The 14,821-nt window shown below is 41.9% G+C and overlaps 1 protein-coding gene across 1 annotated transcript; it reads left to right on the forward strand.

The window, feature by feature from the left end:
• The first annotated feature begins 11,876 nt into the window (after positions 1 to 11,876).
• Positions 11,877 to 14,821, forward strand: LOC123132460 (proteasome subunit beta type-3). The gene is made up of 7 exons (XM_044552253.1): positions 11,877 to 12,066; positions 12,188 to 12,369; positions 12,490 to 12,597; positions 13,082 to 13,171; positions 13,775 to 13,859; positions 13,993 to 14,087; positions 14,429 to 14,821. The coding sequence occupies exons 1-7, from the start codon at positions 12,061 to 12,063 to the stop codon at positions 14,475 to 14,477; spliced, it is 615 nt and encodes a 204-aa protein (XP_044408188.1). The 5' UTR covers positions 11,877 to 12,060; the 3' UTR covers positions 14,478 to 14,821.

The raw sequence follows: 14,821 nt of genomic DNA on the forward strand, positions 1-14,821 counted from the left end.
CCCCGCCCCCCCGAATCCTATTCCAACTAGGAAAGGGGGGGAATCCTACTCCCGATGGGAGTAGGACTCCTCCTGGCGCGCCCTCCTCCTGGCCGGCCATACCTCCCCCTGCTCCTTTATATACCGGGGCAGGGGGCACCCCTAGACACACAAGTTGATCCACGTGATCATATTCTTAGCCGTGTGCGGTGCCCCCTTCCACCATAATCCTCGATAATATTGTAGCGGTGCTTAGGCGAAGCCCTGTGACGGTAGTACATCAAGATCGTCACCACGCCGTCGTGCTGACGGAACTCTTCCCTGACACTTTGCTGGATCAGAGTCCGGGGATCATCATCGAGCTGAACGTGTGCTAGAACTCGGAGGTGTCGTAGTTTCGGTGCTTGATCCGTCGAGCCGTGAAGACGTATGACTACATCAACCGCGTTGTGCTAACGCTTCCGCTGTCGATCTACAAGGGTACGTAGATCACACTCTCCCCTCTCGTTGCTATGCATCACCATGATCTTGCGTGTGCGTAGGAAAATTTTGAAATTACTACGTTCCCCAACAGTGGCATCCGAGCCTAGGTTTTATGCGTTGATGTTGTGCACGAGTAGAACACAAGTGAGTTGTGGGCGATATAAGTCATACTGCTTACCAGCATGTCATACTTTGGTTCGGCGGTATTGTTGGACGAAGCGGCCCGGACCGACATTACGCGTACGCTTACGCGAGACCGGTTCTCCCGACGTGCTTTGCACAAAGGTGGCTAGCGGGTGACAGTTTCTCCAACTTTAGTTGAATCGAGTGTGGCTACGCCCGGTCCTTGTGAAGGTTAAAACAGCACCAACTTGACAAACTATCGTTGTGGTTTTGATGCGTAGGTAAGATTGGTTCTTGCTTAAGCCCGTAGCAGCCACGTAAAACTTACAACAACAAAGTAGAGGACATCTAACTTGTTTTTGCAGGGCATGTTGTGATGTGATATGGTCAAGACATGATGCTAAATTTTATTGTATGAGATGATCATGTTTTGTAACCGAGTTATCGGCAACTGGCAGGAGCCATATGGTTGTCGCTTTATTGTATGCAATGCAATCGCGCTGTAATGCTTTACTTTATCACTAAGCGGTAGCGATAGTCGTGGAAGCATAAAATTGGCGAGACGACAACGATGCTACAATGGAGATCAAGGTGTCGCGCCGGTGACGATGGTGATCATGACGGTGCTTCGAAGATGGAGATCACAAACACAAGATGATGATGGCCATATCATATCACTTATATTGATTGGATGTGATGTTTATCTTTTATGCATCTTATCTTGCTTTGATTGATGGTAGCATTATAAGATGATCTCTCACTAATTATCAAGAAGTGTTCTCCCTGAGTATGCACCATTGCGAAAGTTCTTCGTGCTGAGACACCACGTGATGATCGGGTGTGATAGGCTCTACGTTCAAATACAACGGGTGCAAAACAGTTGCACACGTGGAATACTCAGGTTATACTTGACGAGCCAAGCATATACAGATATAGCCTCGGAACACGGAGACCGAAAGGTCGAGCGTGAATCATATAGTAGATATGATCAACATAGTGATGTTCACCATTGAAACTACTCCATCTCACGTGATGATCGGTTATGGTTTAGTTGATTTGGATCACGTGATCACTTAGAAGATTAGAGGGATGTCTTTCTAAGTGGGATTTCTTAAGTAATATGATTAATTGAACTTTAAATTTATCATGAACTTAGTCCTGATAGTATTTTGCAAATTATGTTGTAGATCAATAGCTCGCGTTGTTGCTTCCCTGTGTTTATTTTGATATGTTCCTATAGAAAATTGTGTTGAAAGATGTTAGTAGCAATGATGCGGATTGGATCCGTGATCTGAGGTTTATCCTCATTGCTGCACAGAAGAATTATGTCCTTGATGCACCGCTAGGTGACAGACCTATTGTAGGAGCAGATGCAGACGTTATGAACGTTTGGCTAGCTCAATATGATGACTACTTGATAGTTTAGTGCACCATGCTTAATGGCTTATAATCGGGAATTCAAAGACGTTTTGAACATCATGGACCATATGAGATGTTCCAGGAGTTGAAGTTAATATTTCAAGCAAATACCCGAGTTGAGAGATATGAAGTCTCCAACAAGTTCTATAGCTAAAAGATGGAGGAGAATCACTCAACTAGTGAGCATGTGCTCAGATTGTCTGGGTACTACAATCGCTTGAATCAAGTGGGAGTTAATCTTCCAGATAAGATAGTGATTGACAGAATTCTCTAGTCACCATCACCAAATTAGTAGAACTTCGTGATGAACTATAATATGCAAGGGATAACGGAGACGATTCCCAAGCTCTTCGTAATGCTGAAATTGACGAAGGTAGAAATCGAGAAAAACATCAAGTGTTGATGGTAGACAAGACCACTAGTTTCAAGAAAAGGGCAGAGGGAAGAAGGGGAACTTCAAGAAGAACAGCAAGCAAGTTGCTGCTCAAGTGAAGAAGCCCAAGTCTGGTCCTAAGCCTGAGACTAAGTGCTTCTACTGCAAAGGGACTGGTCACTGAAGCGGAACTACCCCAAGTGATTGGCGGATAAGAAGGATGGCAAAGTGAACATAAGTATATTTGATATACATGTTATTGATGTGTACTTTACTAGTGTTTATAGCAACCCCTCAGTATTTGATACTAGTTCAGTTGCTAATATTAGTAACTCGAAACGGGAGTTGCGGAATAAACAGAGACTAGTTAAGGGTGAAGTGACGATGTGTGTTGGAAGTGGTTCCAAGATTGATATGATCATCATCGCACACTCCCTATAATTTCGGGATTAGTGTTGAACCTAAATAAGTGTTATTTGGTGTTTGCGTTGAGCATGAATATGATTTGATCATGTTTATACGGTTATTCATTTAAGTAAGAGAATAAATTGTTGTTCTGTTTACATGAATAAAACCTTATATGGTTACACACTCAATGAAAATAGTTCGTTGGATCTCGATCGTAGTGATACACATAATCATAATATTGAAACCAAAAGATGTAAAATTAATAATGATAGTGCAACTTATTTGTGGCACTGCCATTTAGGTCATATTGGTGTAAAGCGCATGAAGAAACTCCATGCTGATGGGCTTTTGGAATCACTTGATTATGAATCAGTTGATGCTTGCGAACCATGCCTCATGGGCAAGATGACTAAGACTCCGTTCTTCGGAACAATGGAGCGAGCAACTGACTTATTGGAAATAATACATACTGATGTATGCGATCCGATGACTGTTAAGGCTCGCGGCGGGTATCGTTATTTTCTGACCTTCACAGATGATTTGAGCAGATATGGGTATATCAACTTAATGAAACACAAGTCTGAAACAGTTGAAAAGTTCAAAAAATTTCAGAGTGAAGTGGAGAATCATCGTAATAAAAATAAAAGTTTCTACGATATGATCGCAGAAGTAAAATATTTGAGTTACGAGTTTGGCCTTCAGTTAAAAACAATGTGAAATAGTTTCACTACTCACGCCACCTGGAACACCACAGCATAATGGTGTGTCCGAACGTCATAACCGTACTTTATTAGATATGATGCGATCTATGATATCTCTTACCGATCTACCACTATCGTTTTGGGGTTATGCATTAGAGACAGCTGCATTCACATTAAATTGGGCACCATCTAAATCCGTTGAGACGACACCATATGAACTATGGTTTGGCAAGAAACCTAAGCTGTCGTTTCTTAAAGTTTGAGGTTGCAATGCTTATGTGAAAATGTTTCAACCTGATAAGCTCAAACCCAAATCGGAGAAGTGCGTCTTCATAGGATACCCAAAAGAAATTGTTGGGTACACCTTCTATCACAGATCCGAAGGCAAGATATTCTTTGCTGAGAATGGATCCTTTCTAGAGAAGGAGTTTCTCTCGAAAGAAGTGAGTGGGAGGAAAGTAGAACTTGATGAGGTAACTGTACCTACTCCCTTATTGGAAAGTAGTTCATCACAGAAATCTGTTCCTGTGACTACTAGACCGATTAGTGAGGAAGCTAATAATGATGATCATGTAACTTCAGATCAAGTTACTACCGAACCTCGTAGGTAAACCAGAGTGAGATCCGCGCCAGAGTGGTACGGTAATCCAGTTCTGGAGGTCATGTTACTTGACCATGACGAGCCTACGAATTATGAGGAAGCGATGATGAGCCCAAATTCCGCGAAATGGCTTGAGGCCATGAAATCTGAGATGAGATCCATGTATGAGAACAAAGTATGGACTTTGATTGACTTGCCCAATGATCGGCGAGCCATTGAGATTAAATGGATCTTCAAGAGGAAGACGGACGCTGATAGTAGTGTTACTATCTACAAAGCTAGAATTGTCACAAAAAGGTTTTCGACAAGTTCAAGGTGTTGACTACGATGAGAGTTTCTCACTCGTATCTATGCTTAAGTCTGTCCAAATCATGTTAGCAATTGCCGCATTTTATGAAATCCGGCAAATGGATGTCAAAACTGCATACCTGAATAGATTTCTGGAAGAAGAGTTGTATATAATGCAGCCGGAAGGTTTTGTCGATCCAAAAGGAGCTAACAAAGTGTGCAAGCTCCAGCGATCCATTTATGGACTGGTGCAAGCCTCTCGGAGTTGGAATAAACGCTTTGATAGTATGATCAAAGCATATAGTTTTATATAGACTTGCGGTGAAGCCTGTATTTACAAGAAAGTGAGTGGGAGCACTACAGCATTTCTGATAAGTATATGTGAATGACATATTGTTGATTGGAAATAATGTAGAATTATTCTGCAAAGCATAAAGGAGTATTTTGAAAGAAGTTTTTCAAAGAAAGACCTCGGTGAAGCTGCTTACATATTAAGCATCAAGATCTATAGAGATAGATCAAGACGCTTGATAAGTTTTTTCAATGAGTACATACCTTGACAATATTTTGAAGTAGTTCAAAAATGGAACAGTCAAAGAAAGATTTCTTGGCTGTGTTACAAGGTGTGAAATTGAGTAAGACTCAAAGCCCAACCACGGCAGAAGATAGAAAGAGAATGAAATTCATTCCCTATGCCTCAGCCATAGGTTCTATAAAGTATGCCATGCTGTGTACCAGATCTATTGTATACCCTACAATGTGTTAAGCAAGGGAGTACAATAGTGATCTAAGAGTAGATTACTGGACAACGGTCAAAATTATCCTTAGTGGAATAAGGAAATATTTCTCAATTATGGAGGTGACAAAAAGTTCGTCGTAAAAAGTTACGTCGATGCAAGTTTTGACACAGATCTGGATGACTCTAAGTCTCGATCTAGATGCATATTGAAAGTGGGAGCAATTAGCTAGAGTAGCTCCATGCAGAGCATTGTTGACATAGAAAATTGCAAAATACTTATGGATCTGAATGTGGCAGACCCGTTGACTAAAATTCTCTCACAAGCAAAACATGATCACACCTCAGTACTCTTTGGGTGTTAATCACATAGCAATGTGAACTAGATTATTGACTCTAGTAAACCCTTTGGGTGTTGGTCACATGTCGATGTGAACTATGGGTGTTGATCGCACGGTGATGTGAACTATTGATGTTAAATCACATGGCGATGAGAACTAGATTATTGACTCTAGTGCAAGTGGGAGACTGAAGGAAATATGCCCTAGAGGCAATAATAAAGTTATTATTTTATTTCCTTATATCATGATAAATGTTTATTATTCATGCTAGAATTGTATTAACCGGATACTTGTGTGAATACATAGACAAACTAAACGTCACTAGTATGCCTCTACTTGACTAGCTCGTTAATCAAAGATGGTTATGCTTCCTAACCATAGATAAAGAGTTGTTATTTGATTAACGGGATCACATCATTAGGAGAATGATGTGATTGACTTGACCCATTCCGTTAGCTTAGCACTCGATCGTTTAGTATGTTGCTATTGCTTTCTTCATGACTTATACATGTTCCTATGACTATGAGATTATGCAACTCCCGTTTACCGGAGGAACACTTTGTGTGCTACCAAACGTCACAACATAACTAGGTGATTATAAAGGATCTCTACAGGTGTCTCCAAAGGTACATGTTGGGTTGGCGTATTTCGAGATTAGGATTTGTCACTCCGATTGTCGGAGAGGTATCTCTGGGCCCTCTCAGTAATGCACATCACATAATCCTTGCAAGCATTGCAACTAATGAGTTAGTTGCGAGATGATGTATTATGAAACGAGTAAAGAGACTTGCCGGTAACGAGATTGAACTAGGTATTGAGATACCGACGATCGAATCTCGGGCAAGTAACATACCGATGACAAAGGGAACAACGTATGTTGTTATGCGGTCTGACCGATAAAGATCTTCGTAGAATATGTGGGAACCAATATGAGCATCCAGGTTCCGCTATTGGTTATTGATCGGAGACGTGTCTCGGTCATGTCTACATTGTTCTCGAACCCGTAGGGTCTGCACGCTTAAGGTTTTGATGGCAGTTATATTATGAGTTTATGCATTTTGATGTACCGAAGTTTGTTCGGAGTCCCGGATGTGATCACGGACATGACGAGGAGTCTCGAAATGGTCGAGACATAAAGATAGATATATTGGAATCCTATATTTGGATATCGGAAGTGTTCTGAGTGAAATCGGGATTTTACCGTAGTACCGGGAGGTTACCGGACCCCCCCGGGAGGTATATGGGCCTTAGTGGGCTTTAGTGGAAGAGAGGAGAGGTGGCCAGGGCTGGGCCGCGCGCCCCTCCCCCCTAGTCCGAATAGGACAAGGATAGGGGGGCGGCGCCCCCCTTCCTTCTCTCTCTCCTCTTTCCCCCTCCCGAATCCTATTCCAACTAGGAAAGGGGGGGGGAATCCTACTTTCGGTGGGAGTAGGACTCCTCCTGGCGCGCCCTCCTCCTGGCCGGCCGCACCCCCCTGCTCCTTTATATACCGGGGCAGGGGGCACCCCTAGACACACAAGTTGATCCACGTGATCATATTCTTAGCCGTGTGCGGTGCCCCCTTCCACCATAATCCTCGATAATATTGTAGCGGTGCTTAGGCGAAGCCCTGCGACGGTAGTACATCAAGATCGTCACCACGCCGTCGTGCTGACGGAACTCTTCCCCGACACTTTGCTGGATCAGAGTCCGGGGATGTCATCGAGCTGAACGTGTGCTAGAACTCGGAGGTGCCATAGTTTCGGTGCTTGATCCGTCGGGCCGTGAAGACGTACGACTACATCAACCGCGTTGTGCTAACGCTTCCGCTGTCGATCTACAAGGGTACGTAGATCACACTCTCCCCTCTCGTTGCTATGCATCACCATGATCTTGCGTGTGCGTAGGAAAATTTTGAAATTACTATGTTCCCCAACACAAAGTATGTACTTTGATGGATTTGCCCGATGATCGGCAAGCCATAGAAAATAAATGGATCTTCAAGAGGAAGACGGACGCTGATAGTAGTGTTATTATCTACAAGGCTAGACTTGTCGAAAAAGGTTTTTGACAAAGTTCAAGGTGTTGACTACGATGAAATTTTCTCACTCGTAGCGATGCTTAAGTCTGTCCAAATCATGTTAGGAATTGCCGCATTTTATGAAATCTGGAAAATGGATAAACAAAACTACATTCCTTAATGGATTTAAAGAAGAGTTGTATATGATGCAACCAGAAGGTTTTGTCAATCCTAAAGGTGCTAACAAAATATGCAAGCTCCAGCGATCCATCTATGGACTGGTGCAAGCATCTCGGAGTTGGAATATACACTTTGATAAGTTGATCAAAGCATATAGTTTTATACAGACTTGCGGTGAAGCCTGTATTTACAAGAAAGTGAGTGGGAGCACTACCACATTTCTGATAAGTATATGTGTATGACATATTGTTGATCGGAAATAATGTAGAATTATTCTGCGAAGCATAAAGGAGTGTTTGAAAGGATTTTGTCAAAGAAAACCTCGGTGAAGCTGCTTACATATTGAGCATCAAGATCTATAGAGATAGATCAAGACGCTTGATAAGTTTTTTTTTCAATGAGTACATACCTTGACAAGATTTTGAAGTAGTTCAAAATGGAACAGTCAAAGAAAGAATTCTTGCCTGTGTTACAAGGTGTGAAATTGAGTAAGACTCAAAGCCCGACCACGGCAGAAAATAGAATGAGAATGAAAGTCATTCCCTATGCCTTGGCCATATGTTCTATAAAGTATGCCATGCTGTGTACCAGACCTATTGTATACCCTACACTAATCTTGGCAAGAGAGTACAATAGTGATCTAGGAGTAGATCACTGGACAACGGGCAAAAATTATCCTTAGTGGAATAAGGATATGTTTCTCGATTATGGAGGTGACAAAAGGTTCGTCGTAAAAGGGTTACGTCGATACAAGTTTTGGCACTGATCCAGATGACTCTTAGTCTTCATCTGGATACATATTGAAAGTGGGAGCAATTAGCTAAAGTAGCTCCGTGCAAAGCATTGTAGACATAGAAAATTGCAAAATATTTACGGATCTGAATATGGCAGACCCGTTGACTAAACTTCTCTCACAGGCAAAACATGATCACACCTTAGTACTCTTTGGGTATTAATCACATAGCAATATGAACTAGATTACTGACTCTAGTAAACCCTTTGGGTGTTGGTCACATATCGATGTGAACTATGGGTGTTAACCACATAAAGATGTGAACTATTGATGTTAGATCACATGGCGATGTGAACTAGATTATTGACTCTAGTGCAAGTGGGAGACTGAAAGAAATATGCCCTAGAGGCAATAATAAAGTTATTATTTATTTCCTTATATCATGATAAATGTTTATTATTCATGCTAGAATTGTATTAACCGGAAACATAATACATGTGTGAATACATAGACAAACAGAGTGTCACTAGTATGCCTCTACTTGACTAGCTCGTTAATCAAAGATGGTTATGTTTCCTAACCATGGACAAAGAGTTGTTATTTGATTAACGGGATCACATCATTAGGTGAATGATCTGATTGACATGACCCATTCCATTAGCTTAGCACCCGATCGTTTAGTATGTTGCTATTGCTTTCTTCATGACTTATACATGTTCCTATGACTATGAGATTATACAACTCCCGTTTGCCGGAGGAACACTTTGTGTGCTACCAAACGTCACAACGTAACTGGGTGATTATAAAGGTGCTCTATAAGTGTCTCCAAAGGTACATGTTGGGTTGGCGTATTTCGAGATTAGGATTTGTCACAACGATTATCGGAGAGGTATCTCTGGGCCCTCTCGGTAATGCACATCACATAAGCCTTGCAAGCATTGCAACTAATGAGTTAGTTGTGAGATGATGTATTATGGAACGAGTAAAGAGACTTGCCGGTAACGAGATTGAACTAGGTATTGAGATACCGACGATCGAATCTCGGGCAAGTAACATATCAATGACAAAGGGAACAACGTATGTTGTTATGCGGTCTGACCAATAAAGATCTTCATAGAATATGTAGGAACCAATATGAGCATCCAGGTTCCGCTATTGGTTATTGACCGGAGACGTGTCTCGGTCATGTCTACATTGTTCTCGAACCATAGGGTCTGCACGCTTAACGTTACGATGACAGTTTCATTATGAGTTTATGTATTTTGATGTACCGAAGGTTGTTCGGAGTCCCGGATATGATCATGGACATGACGAGGAGTCTCGAAATGGTCGAGACATAAAGATCGATATATTGGAAGCCTATATTTGGATATTGGAATCGTTCCGGGTGAAATAGGGATTTTACTGGAGTACCGGGGGGTTACCGGAACCCCCCGGGGGTTATTGGGCCTACATGGGCCCTAAGGGAGAATAGGAAAGGAGGCAAGAGGTGGCCGCGCGCCCCTCCCCTCCCTAGTCCGAATAGGACAAGGAGAGGGGGGCGGCGCCCCCCCTTTCCTTTCCCTCTTCCTCCTCTTTCCCACTTCTCCTTCTCCAACTAGGAAAGAAGGGAGTCCTACTCCCGGTGGGAGTAGGACTCCCCCTTGGCACGCCCTCCTTGGCCGGCCGCCCCCTCCCCTTGGTTCCTTTATATACGGGGGCAGGGGCGCACCCTAGAACACACAAGTTGATCTGCGTGATCGTTTCTTAGCCGTGTGCGGTGCCCCCCTCCACCATATTCCACCTCGGTCATATTGTAGCGGTGCTTAGGCGAAGCCCTGCGACGGTTGAACATCAAGATCGTCACCATGCCGTCGTGCTGACGGAACTCCTCCCCGAAGCTTTGCTGGATCGGAGCCCGGGGAGCGTCATCGAGCTGAACGTGTGCCAAGAACTCGGAGGTGCCGGAGTAACGGTGCTTGGATCGGTTGGACCGGGAAGACGTACGACTACTTCCTCTACGTTGTGTCAACGCTTCCGCTTCGATCTACGAGGGTACGTAGACAACACTCTCCCCTCTCGTTGCTATGCATCACCATGATCTTGCGTGTGTGTAGGAATTTTTTTTGAAATTACTACGTTCCCCAACACTTGTATAAGTGAATGGAGGGAGTATATGTCAAAAACATTTGTCTACTACACGTTTAACCTTTTTCCAATACAAATTTATCAATTTTTTAATACATGGCAACATTTTTATACACATTTTCATCATTTTTCAAATGCTTAATAAACATTTTTCAAATACAAAATTATTTTTAATACATGTTCAACATTTTTACTATGAACACTTTTAAACATTTTCAAATTGTTGATTAATACTTTTCAAATACAAGATTAACATTTTTTAACACATGTTCAACATTTTTTCTATACAGATTTAACATTTGTCAAATACCTATTCAATATTTTTTCAAAGGGAAAACTTTGTTTTTGCCACTCTAGTTTTTGCCCACTTTGCTTATGCCACTCTAGAATTTGACACATCACTTTTGCCACTCTCAGCTTTTGACAATTATCACAATTGCCATTCTGTGGCAAAAGCAATAATTTTTCATTTCACTTTTGCCACTCTTAGATTTTGACAATGTATCATAATTGCCACTCTAAATTTTTTGCTTTTGCCATGGAATGACAATTCTAATAATTGTGAGAAGCTGAGAGTGGCAAAGTGACATGTCAAATTCTAGAGTGGCATAAGCAAAGTAGGCAAAAGCTAGAGTGGCAAAAACAAATTTCCCCTTTTTGAAAAGCTTGATTAACATTTATATATATATATATATATGATCAAAAAAATTCATCATTTTTACATACATGGTCAACATTTTTTCTATACACATTTGAAAATTTTAAAATGCTTGATTAAAATTTTTAAAATACTCGTTCAACATTTTAAAAGATGCTTTATTAACATTTTTATACATTATCATACAATTCAACATTTTTTAATATGTGGTCAACATTTTTCTATACATATTTAACATTTTCTAAGTATTTGATTAACATTTTTCAAACACTTGTTAAACATTTTTAAAAAAATGCTTGATTAACATTTTGAAATACTTACTCAAATTGTTTCATACACATTTTTTTGTATTCATTTTTGATACATAATAAACATTTTCTCTATACACACTTAAATTTTTTCAAATGCTTGGTCAACATTTTTAAAATATTTTATCTAGATCGATATTTGTAATATATTTATTTAGAATATTTGGAATTGTAAAAAAAATTAAAAAAGGAAAGCAAAAAACAAAAATAAAAAAGTAATAAATAAACAAAACAAAAAACGAGGTTGAATGTTCCCGAGTGTCTGGCCGGCCCAACTCGTGCCACGCTTGAGCGAGACTTGTCCTGGTCTCGCATGAAGCGAGACATATCAGCGCCCTCTCTAAGCAAACCATCTAGGCCTCTATATACCCCCCTCAAGAAAAAAAAAATATAGGCCTCTATATACCAAGTCTGGGCCGTAAATTAACTGCCTCGGACTCGCTCCGAGACTCTTGACTGACTACTGGGCCACTGCGCGAGACCCAATTACAGAGGACTCGCCGCTTTTCTTTTCGTCGCCGGATACACAACCGAAGCCGCCGCGCTCCGCCGCCTCCTCTCGCTCCGCCTCCGCCTCCGCCGTCTGTTGCATCCCTGCCGGCCATGTCGGTGAGTGCCCTCCGCAACCGTACCCTCCGACCTCCCTGCTTCCATCCCCATCACGCAAAACCCTAGCTCCTTTACCCGCTTCCCCCGTCTGATCCGCGCTGCCTCGTCCCCACCTCCGCAGATCTTCGAGTACAACGGGAGCGCCGTGGTGGCGATGGTGGGGAAGAACTGCTTCGCGATCGCCAGCGACCGGCGCCTGGGCGTGCAGCTGCAGACCGTCGCCACCGACTTCCAGAGGGTGTTCAAGATCCACGGCAAGCTGTACATCGGCCTCTCCGGCCTCGCCACGGACGCCCAGACGCTGTGGGTCTTCAATCCCCGATTGGCGGTTTCTGGTTGCTTGGCTGATCGCCCCTGATTTGGTGGCTTTCGTCGGTTTAGGGTTTGGGTCTGATGTCTGTGTGTGCTGCGTCACGTGTGCAGGTACCAGCGGCTGGTGTTTAAGCACAAACTGTACCAGCTTCGGGAGGAGAGGGACATGAAGCCCGAGACCTTCGCCAGCCTCGTCTCCGCCCTCCTTTACGAGAAAAGGTGAGAAGCTTCAAGTATCGGAACTCCTGGTAGCTTGATTTGGAGCATCGTGCAATTTGTGGTCGTGTTAAGAGCAGAGCATATGAACCAGCGCTGAACATGGGAAGTAAATTTAGACTTGCTGAATTGCATTGTGGCGACTGGTTGACTATGTGAAGTAGGGTTGGCGTGCCTTCTATTGGGTTAGTCTCCACATAATTTGGGATAAAAAAAATGATGATTGATGATATAGCTGGTGCTACAATTCCAAATGTTACCCTCTGATGCATAGGTTAATATTTTGCGTAGTTATGTTGATGTAATTGTGCAATTCCTCCTCTTGTCGCAGTCTGTGTCATGATCATATTTTTGATTAGCTGAAATGTGTAGGATGTTTGTGTAGATACAGTATAACTTTTTTTTTTCTTATCCTTCTGTCTTATTACCACCTCTTATATTTGCTGAACTATGAGGACAGCTAACAGAGTTATTTCATGATATTTAGGTTTGGGCCATACTTCTGCCAACCAATTATTGCCGGGCTAGGTGAAAAGGATCAGCCATTTATATGTACCATGGACTGCATTGGTGCTAAGTATGTATCATATATCTTTCTGTGATCTTTTCCGTTACATGTGTTACAATGCTACTTCCTTCTCAAAAGTACAATTGACTTGAATACGGCTGTAGGCTATGTTTTATTCACATACTTCCATTTATAGTACCTATCTCCCATGGGCATGCTTTGGCTCAGTCAGAATCCTCGGATGTATTTAATCTTTGGTTAAGATTGCTTATTGTCAACTGTCATCCAAGTATTGGCAATTCTAAGGTATGGGATTTATAGGGAGTGAATGTTGAACCACAAGGTTCAGAAAACACCAAACAAGGCTATAAAAGGCATGAAAAACAATTAAGTAACTAAATATTGACCTATATAATGTTAGTACGTATATGCTTTGGAAAGGTTATCTTGTTTTAGTGTTGCCCAGGAGCCGTACAAAGTTGTATTGTTAATGTAGACAGCATGTGCTATGCTAATATACCGTTCCCATCTGTACTTTCCTGGAACCACAGACCGCAGTGCTTCATGTCTCTTGATACACGATGATGGTGATTCTTGAACCGTATGCTGACTTCCTGTGCAGCTATTATATCTGTAGGAGTTAATCTGATCAAAAGTGGTTCCTTTATGCAGGGAACTGGCAAAAGATTTTGTGGTTTCTGGTACTGCTTCGGAATCACTATATGGTGCTTGTGAGTCCATGTACAAACCAGACATGGTTCGTTTCCTTACTCGAGACATGTGTACACGCTAATTTCTTTTATGTAGTTCCTCATGCAAAATGCTATGGTAATTTCCCTTATCTGGTTTTGTACTGTTATGACAATTCTTTTAATCATTTTTTGGTAAAGGAACCCGAAGAACTATTTGAGACCATCTCACAAGCATTGCTGTCTTCTGTTGATCGTGATTGCTTGAGTGGTTGGGGAGGTTATGTTCTTATTGTGTAAGTTACACATATATTTCAAACTCTTACATAGTATACCAAGTATGCATGCGAGTGTGTGACCATCGCTGTGCTGACCGACTCACAATAATTTATTCATTATTAGGGCACTTTGTATGCATAAGGTCATCTCTAAATTTGCTAATCCCAGGAAGATGTGTTATAGTTTGATATTTGAACTGAGCATTAGATTTATTGAACCAACATGTGCTATTATACACCATAAGAGTAGTAATTTTGCGAAGTAGTACCATACTAGAGATCAGAGGAAGGTGCTTTGCCTTCTAGTATGCCTTTGAAGTCCTTCCTGATATTCTGATTCTCTGTTTACCTGGTTGCAGAACGCCCACTGAAGTTCAGGAGAGAGTGCTTAAGGGGAGAATGGACTGATTTCGCAACACCTACAGTCCTAGTTCACACATGAGATTGTTCAACCTAAAACCCGTGTGATCTACTCTTTCTGTCTGTGCTCAAGCACTTCTTTGTTCGATGCTACAACTTGGAATTTAACATGCCACTGAAATCTGAAATTGAGATCATGTGTGCCTGTGCACTTTGTTCCAGAATTGCAGCCTCCAGTCTGAGCAGGCTTTTGTTTTGCCTGTTGAAACTGGAGGCAACTATTGCACATGACATGTCTCTGATATAGTAGTTCGGCTTGTTTGGTTCGTGTACTATGCTTGTCACCCTCTGGGAGTTTGATAAATTTGATTGATCAGTGAGGATCGTATACT

The sequence above is a fragment of the Triticum aestivum genome, chromosome 6A, assembly GCF_018294505.1.
Source record: "Triticum aestivum cultivar Chinese Spring chromosome 6A, IWGSC CS RefSeq v2.1, whole genome shotgun sequence".
NCBI lineage: Eukaryota > Viridiplantae > Streptophyta > Magnoliopsida > Poales > Poaceae > Triticum > Triticum aestivum.

Coding starts and splice junctions, on each gene's coding strand:
- LOC123132460 (XM_044552253.1), top strand. Junction 12,598..13,081: donor GCCCTCCTTTACGAGAAAAG/GTGAGAAGCTTC, acceptor CATGATATTTAG/GTTTGGGCCATACTTCTGCC. Junction 13,860..13,992: donor CCATGTACAAACCAGACATG/GTTCGTTTCCTT, acceptor TTTTTGGTAAAG/GAACCCGAAGAACTATTTGA.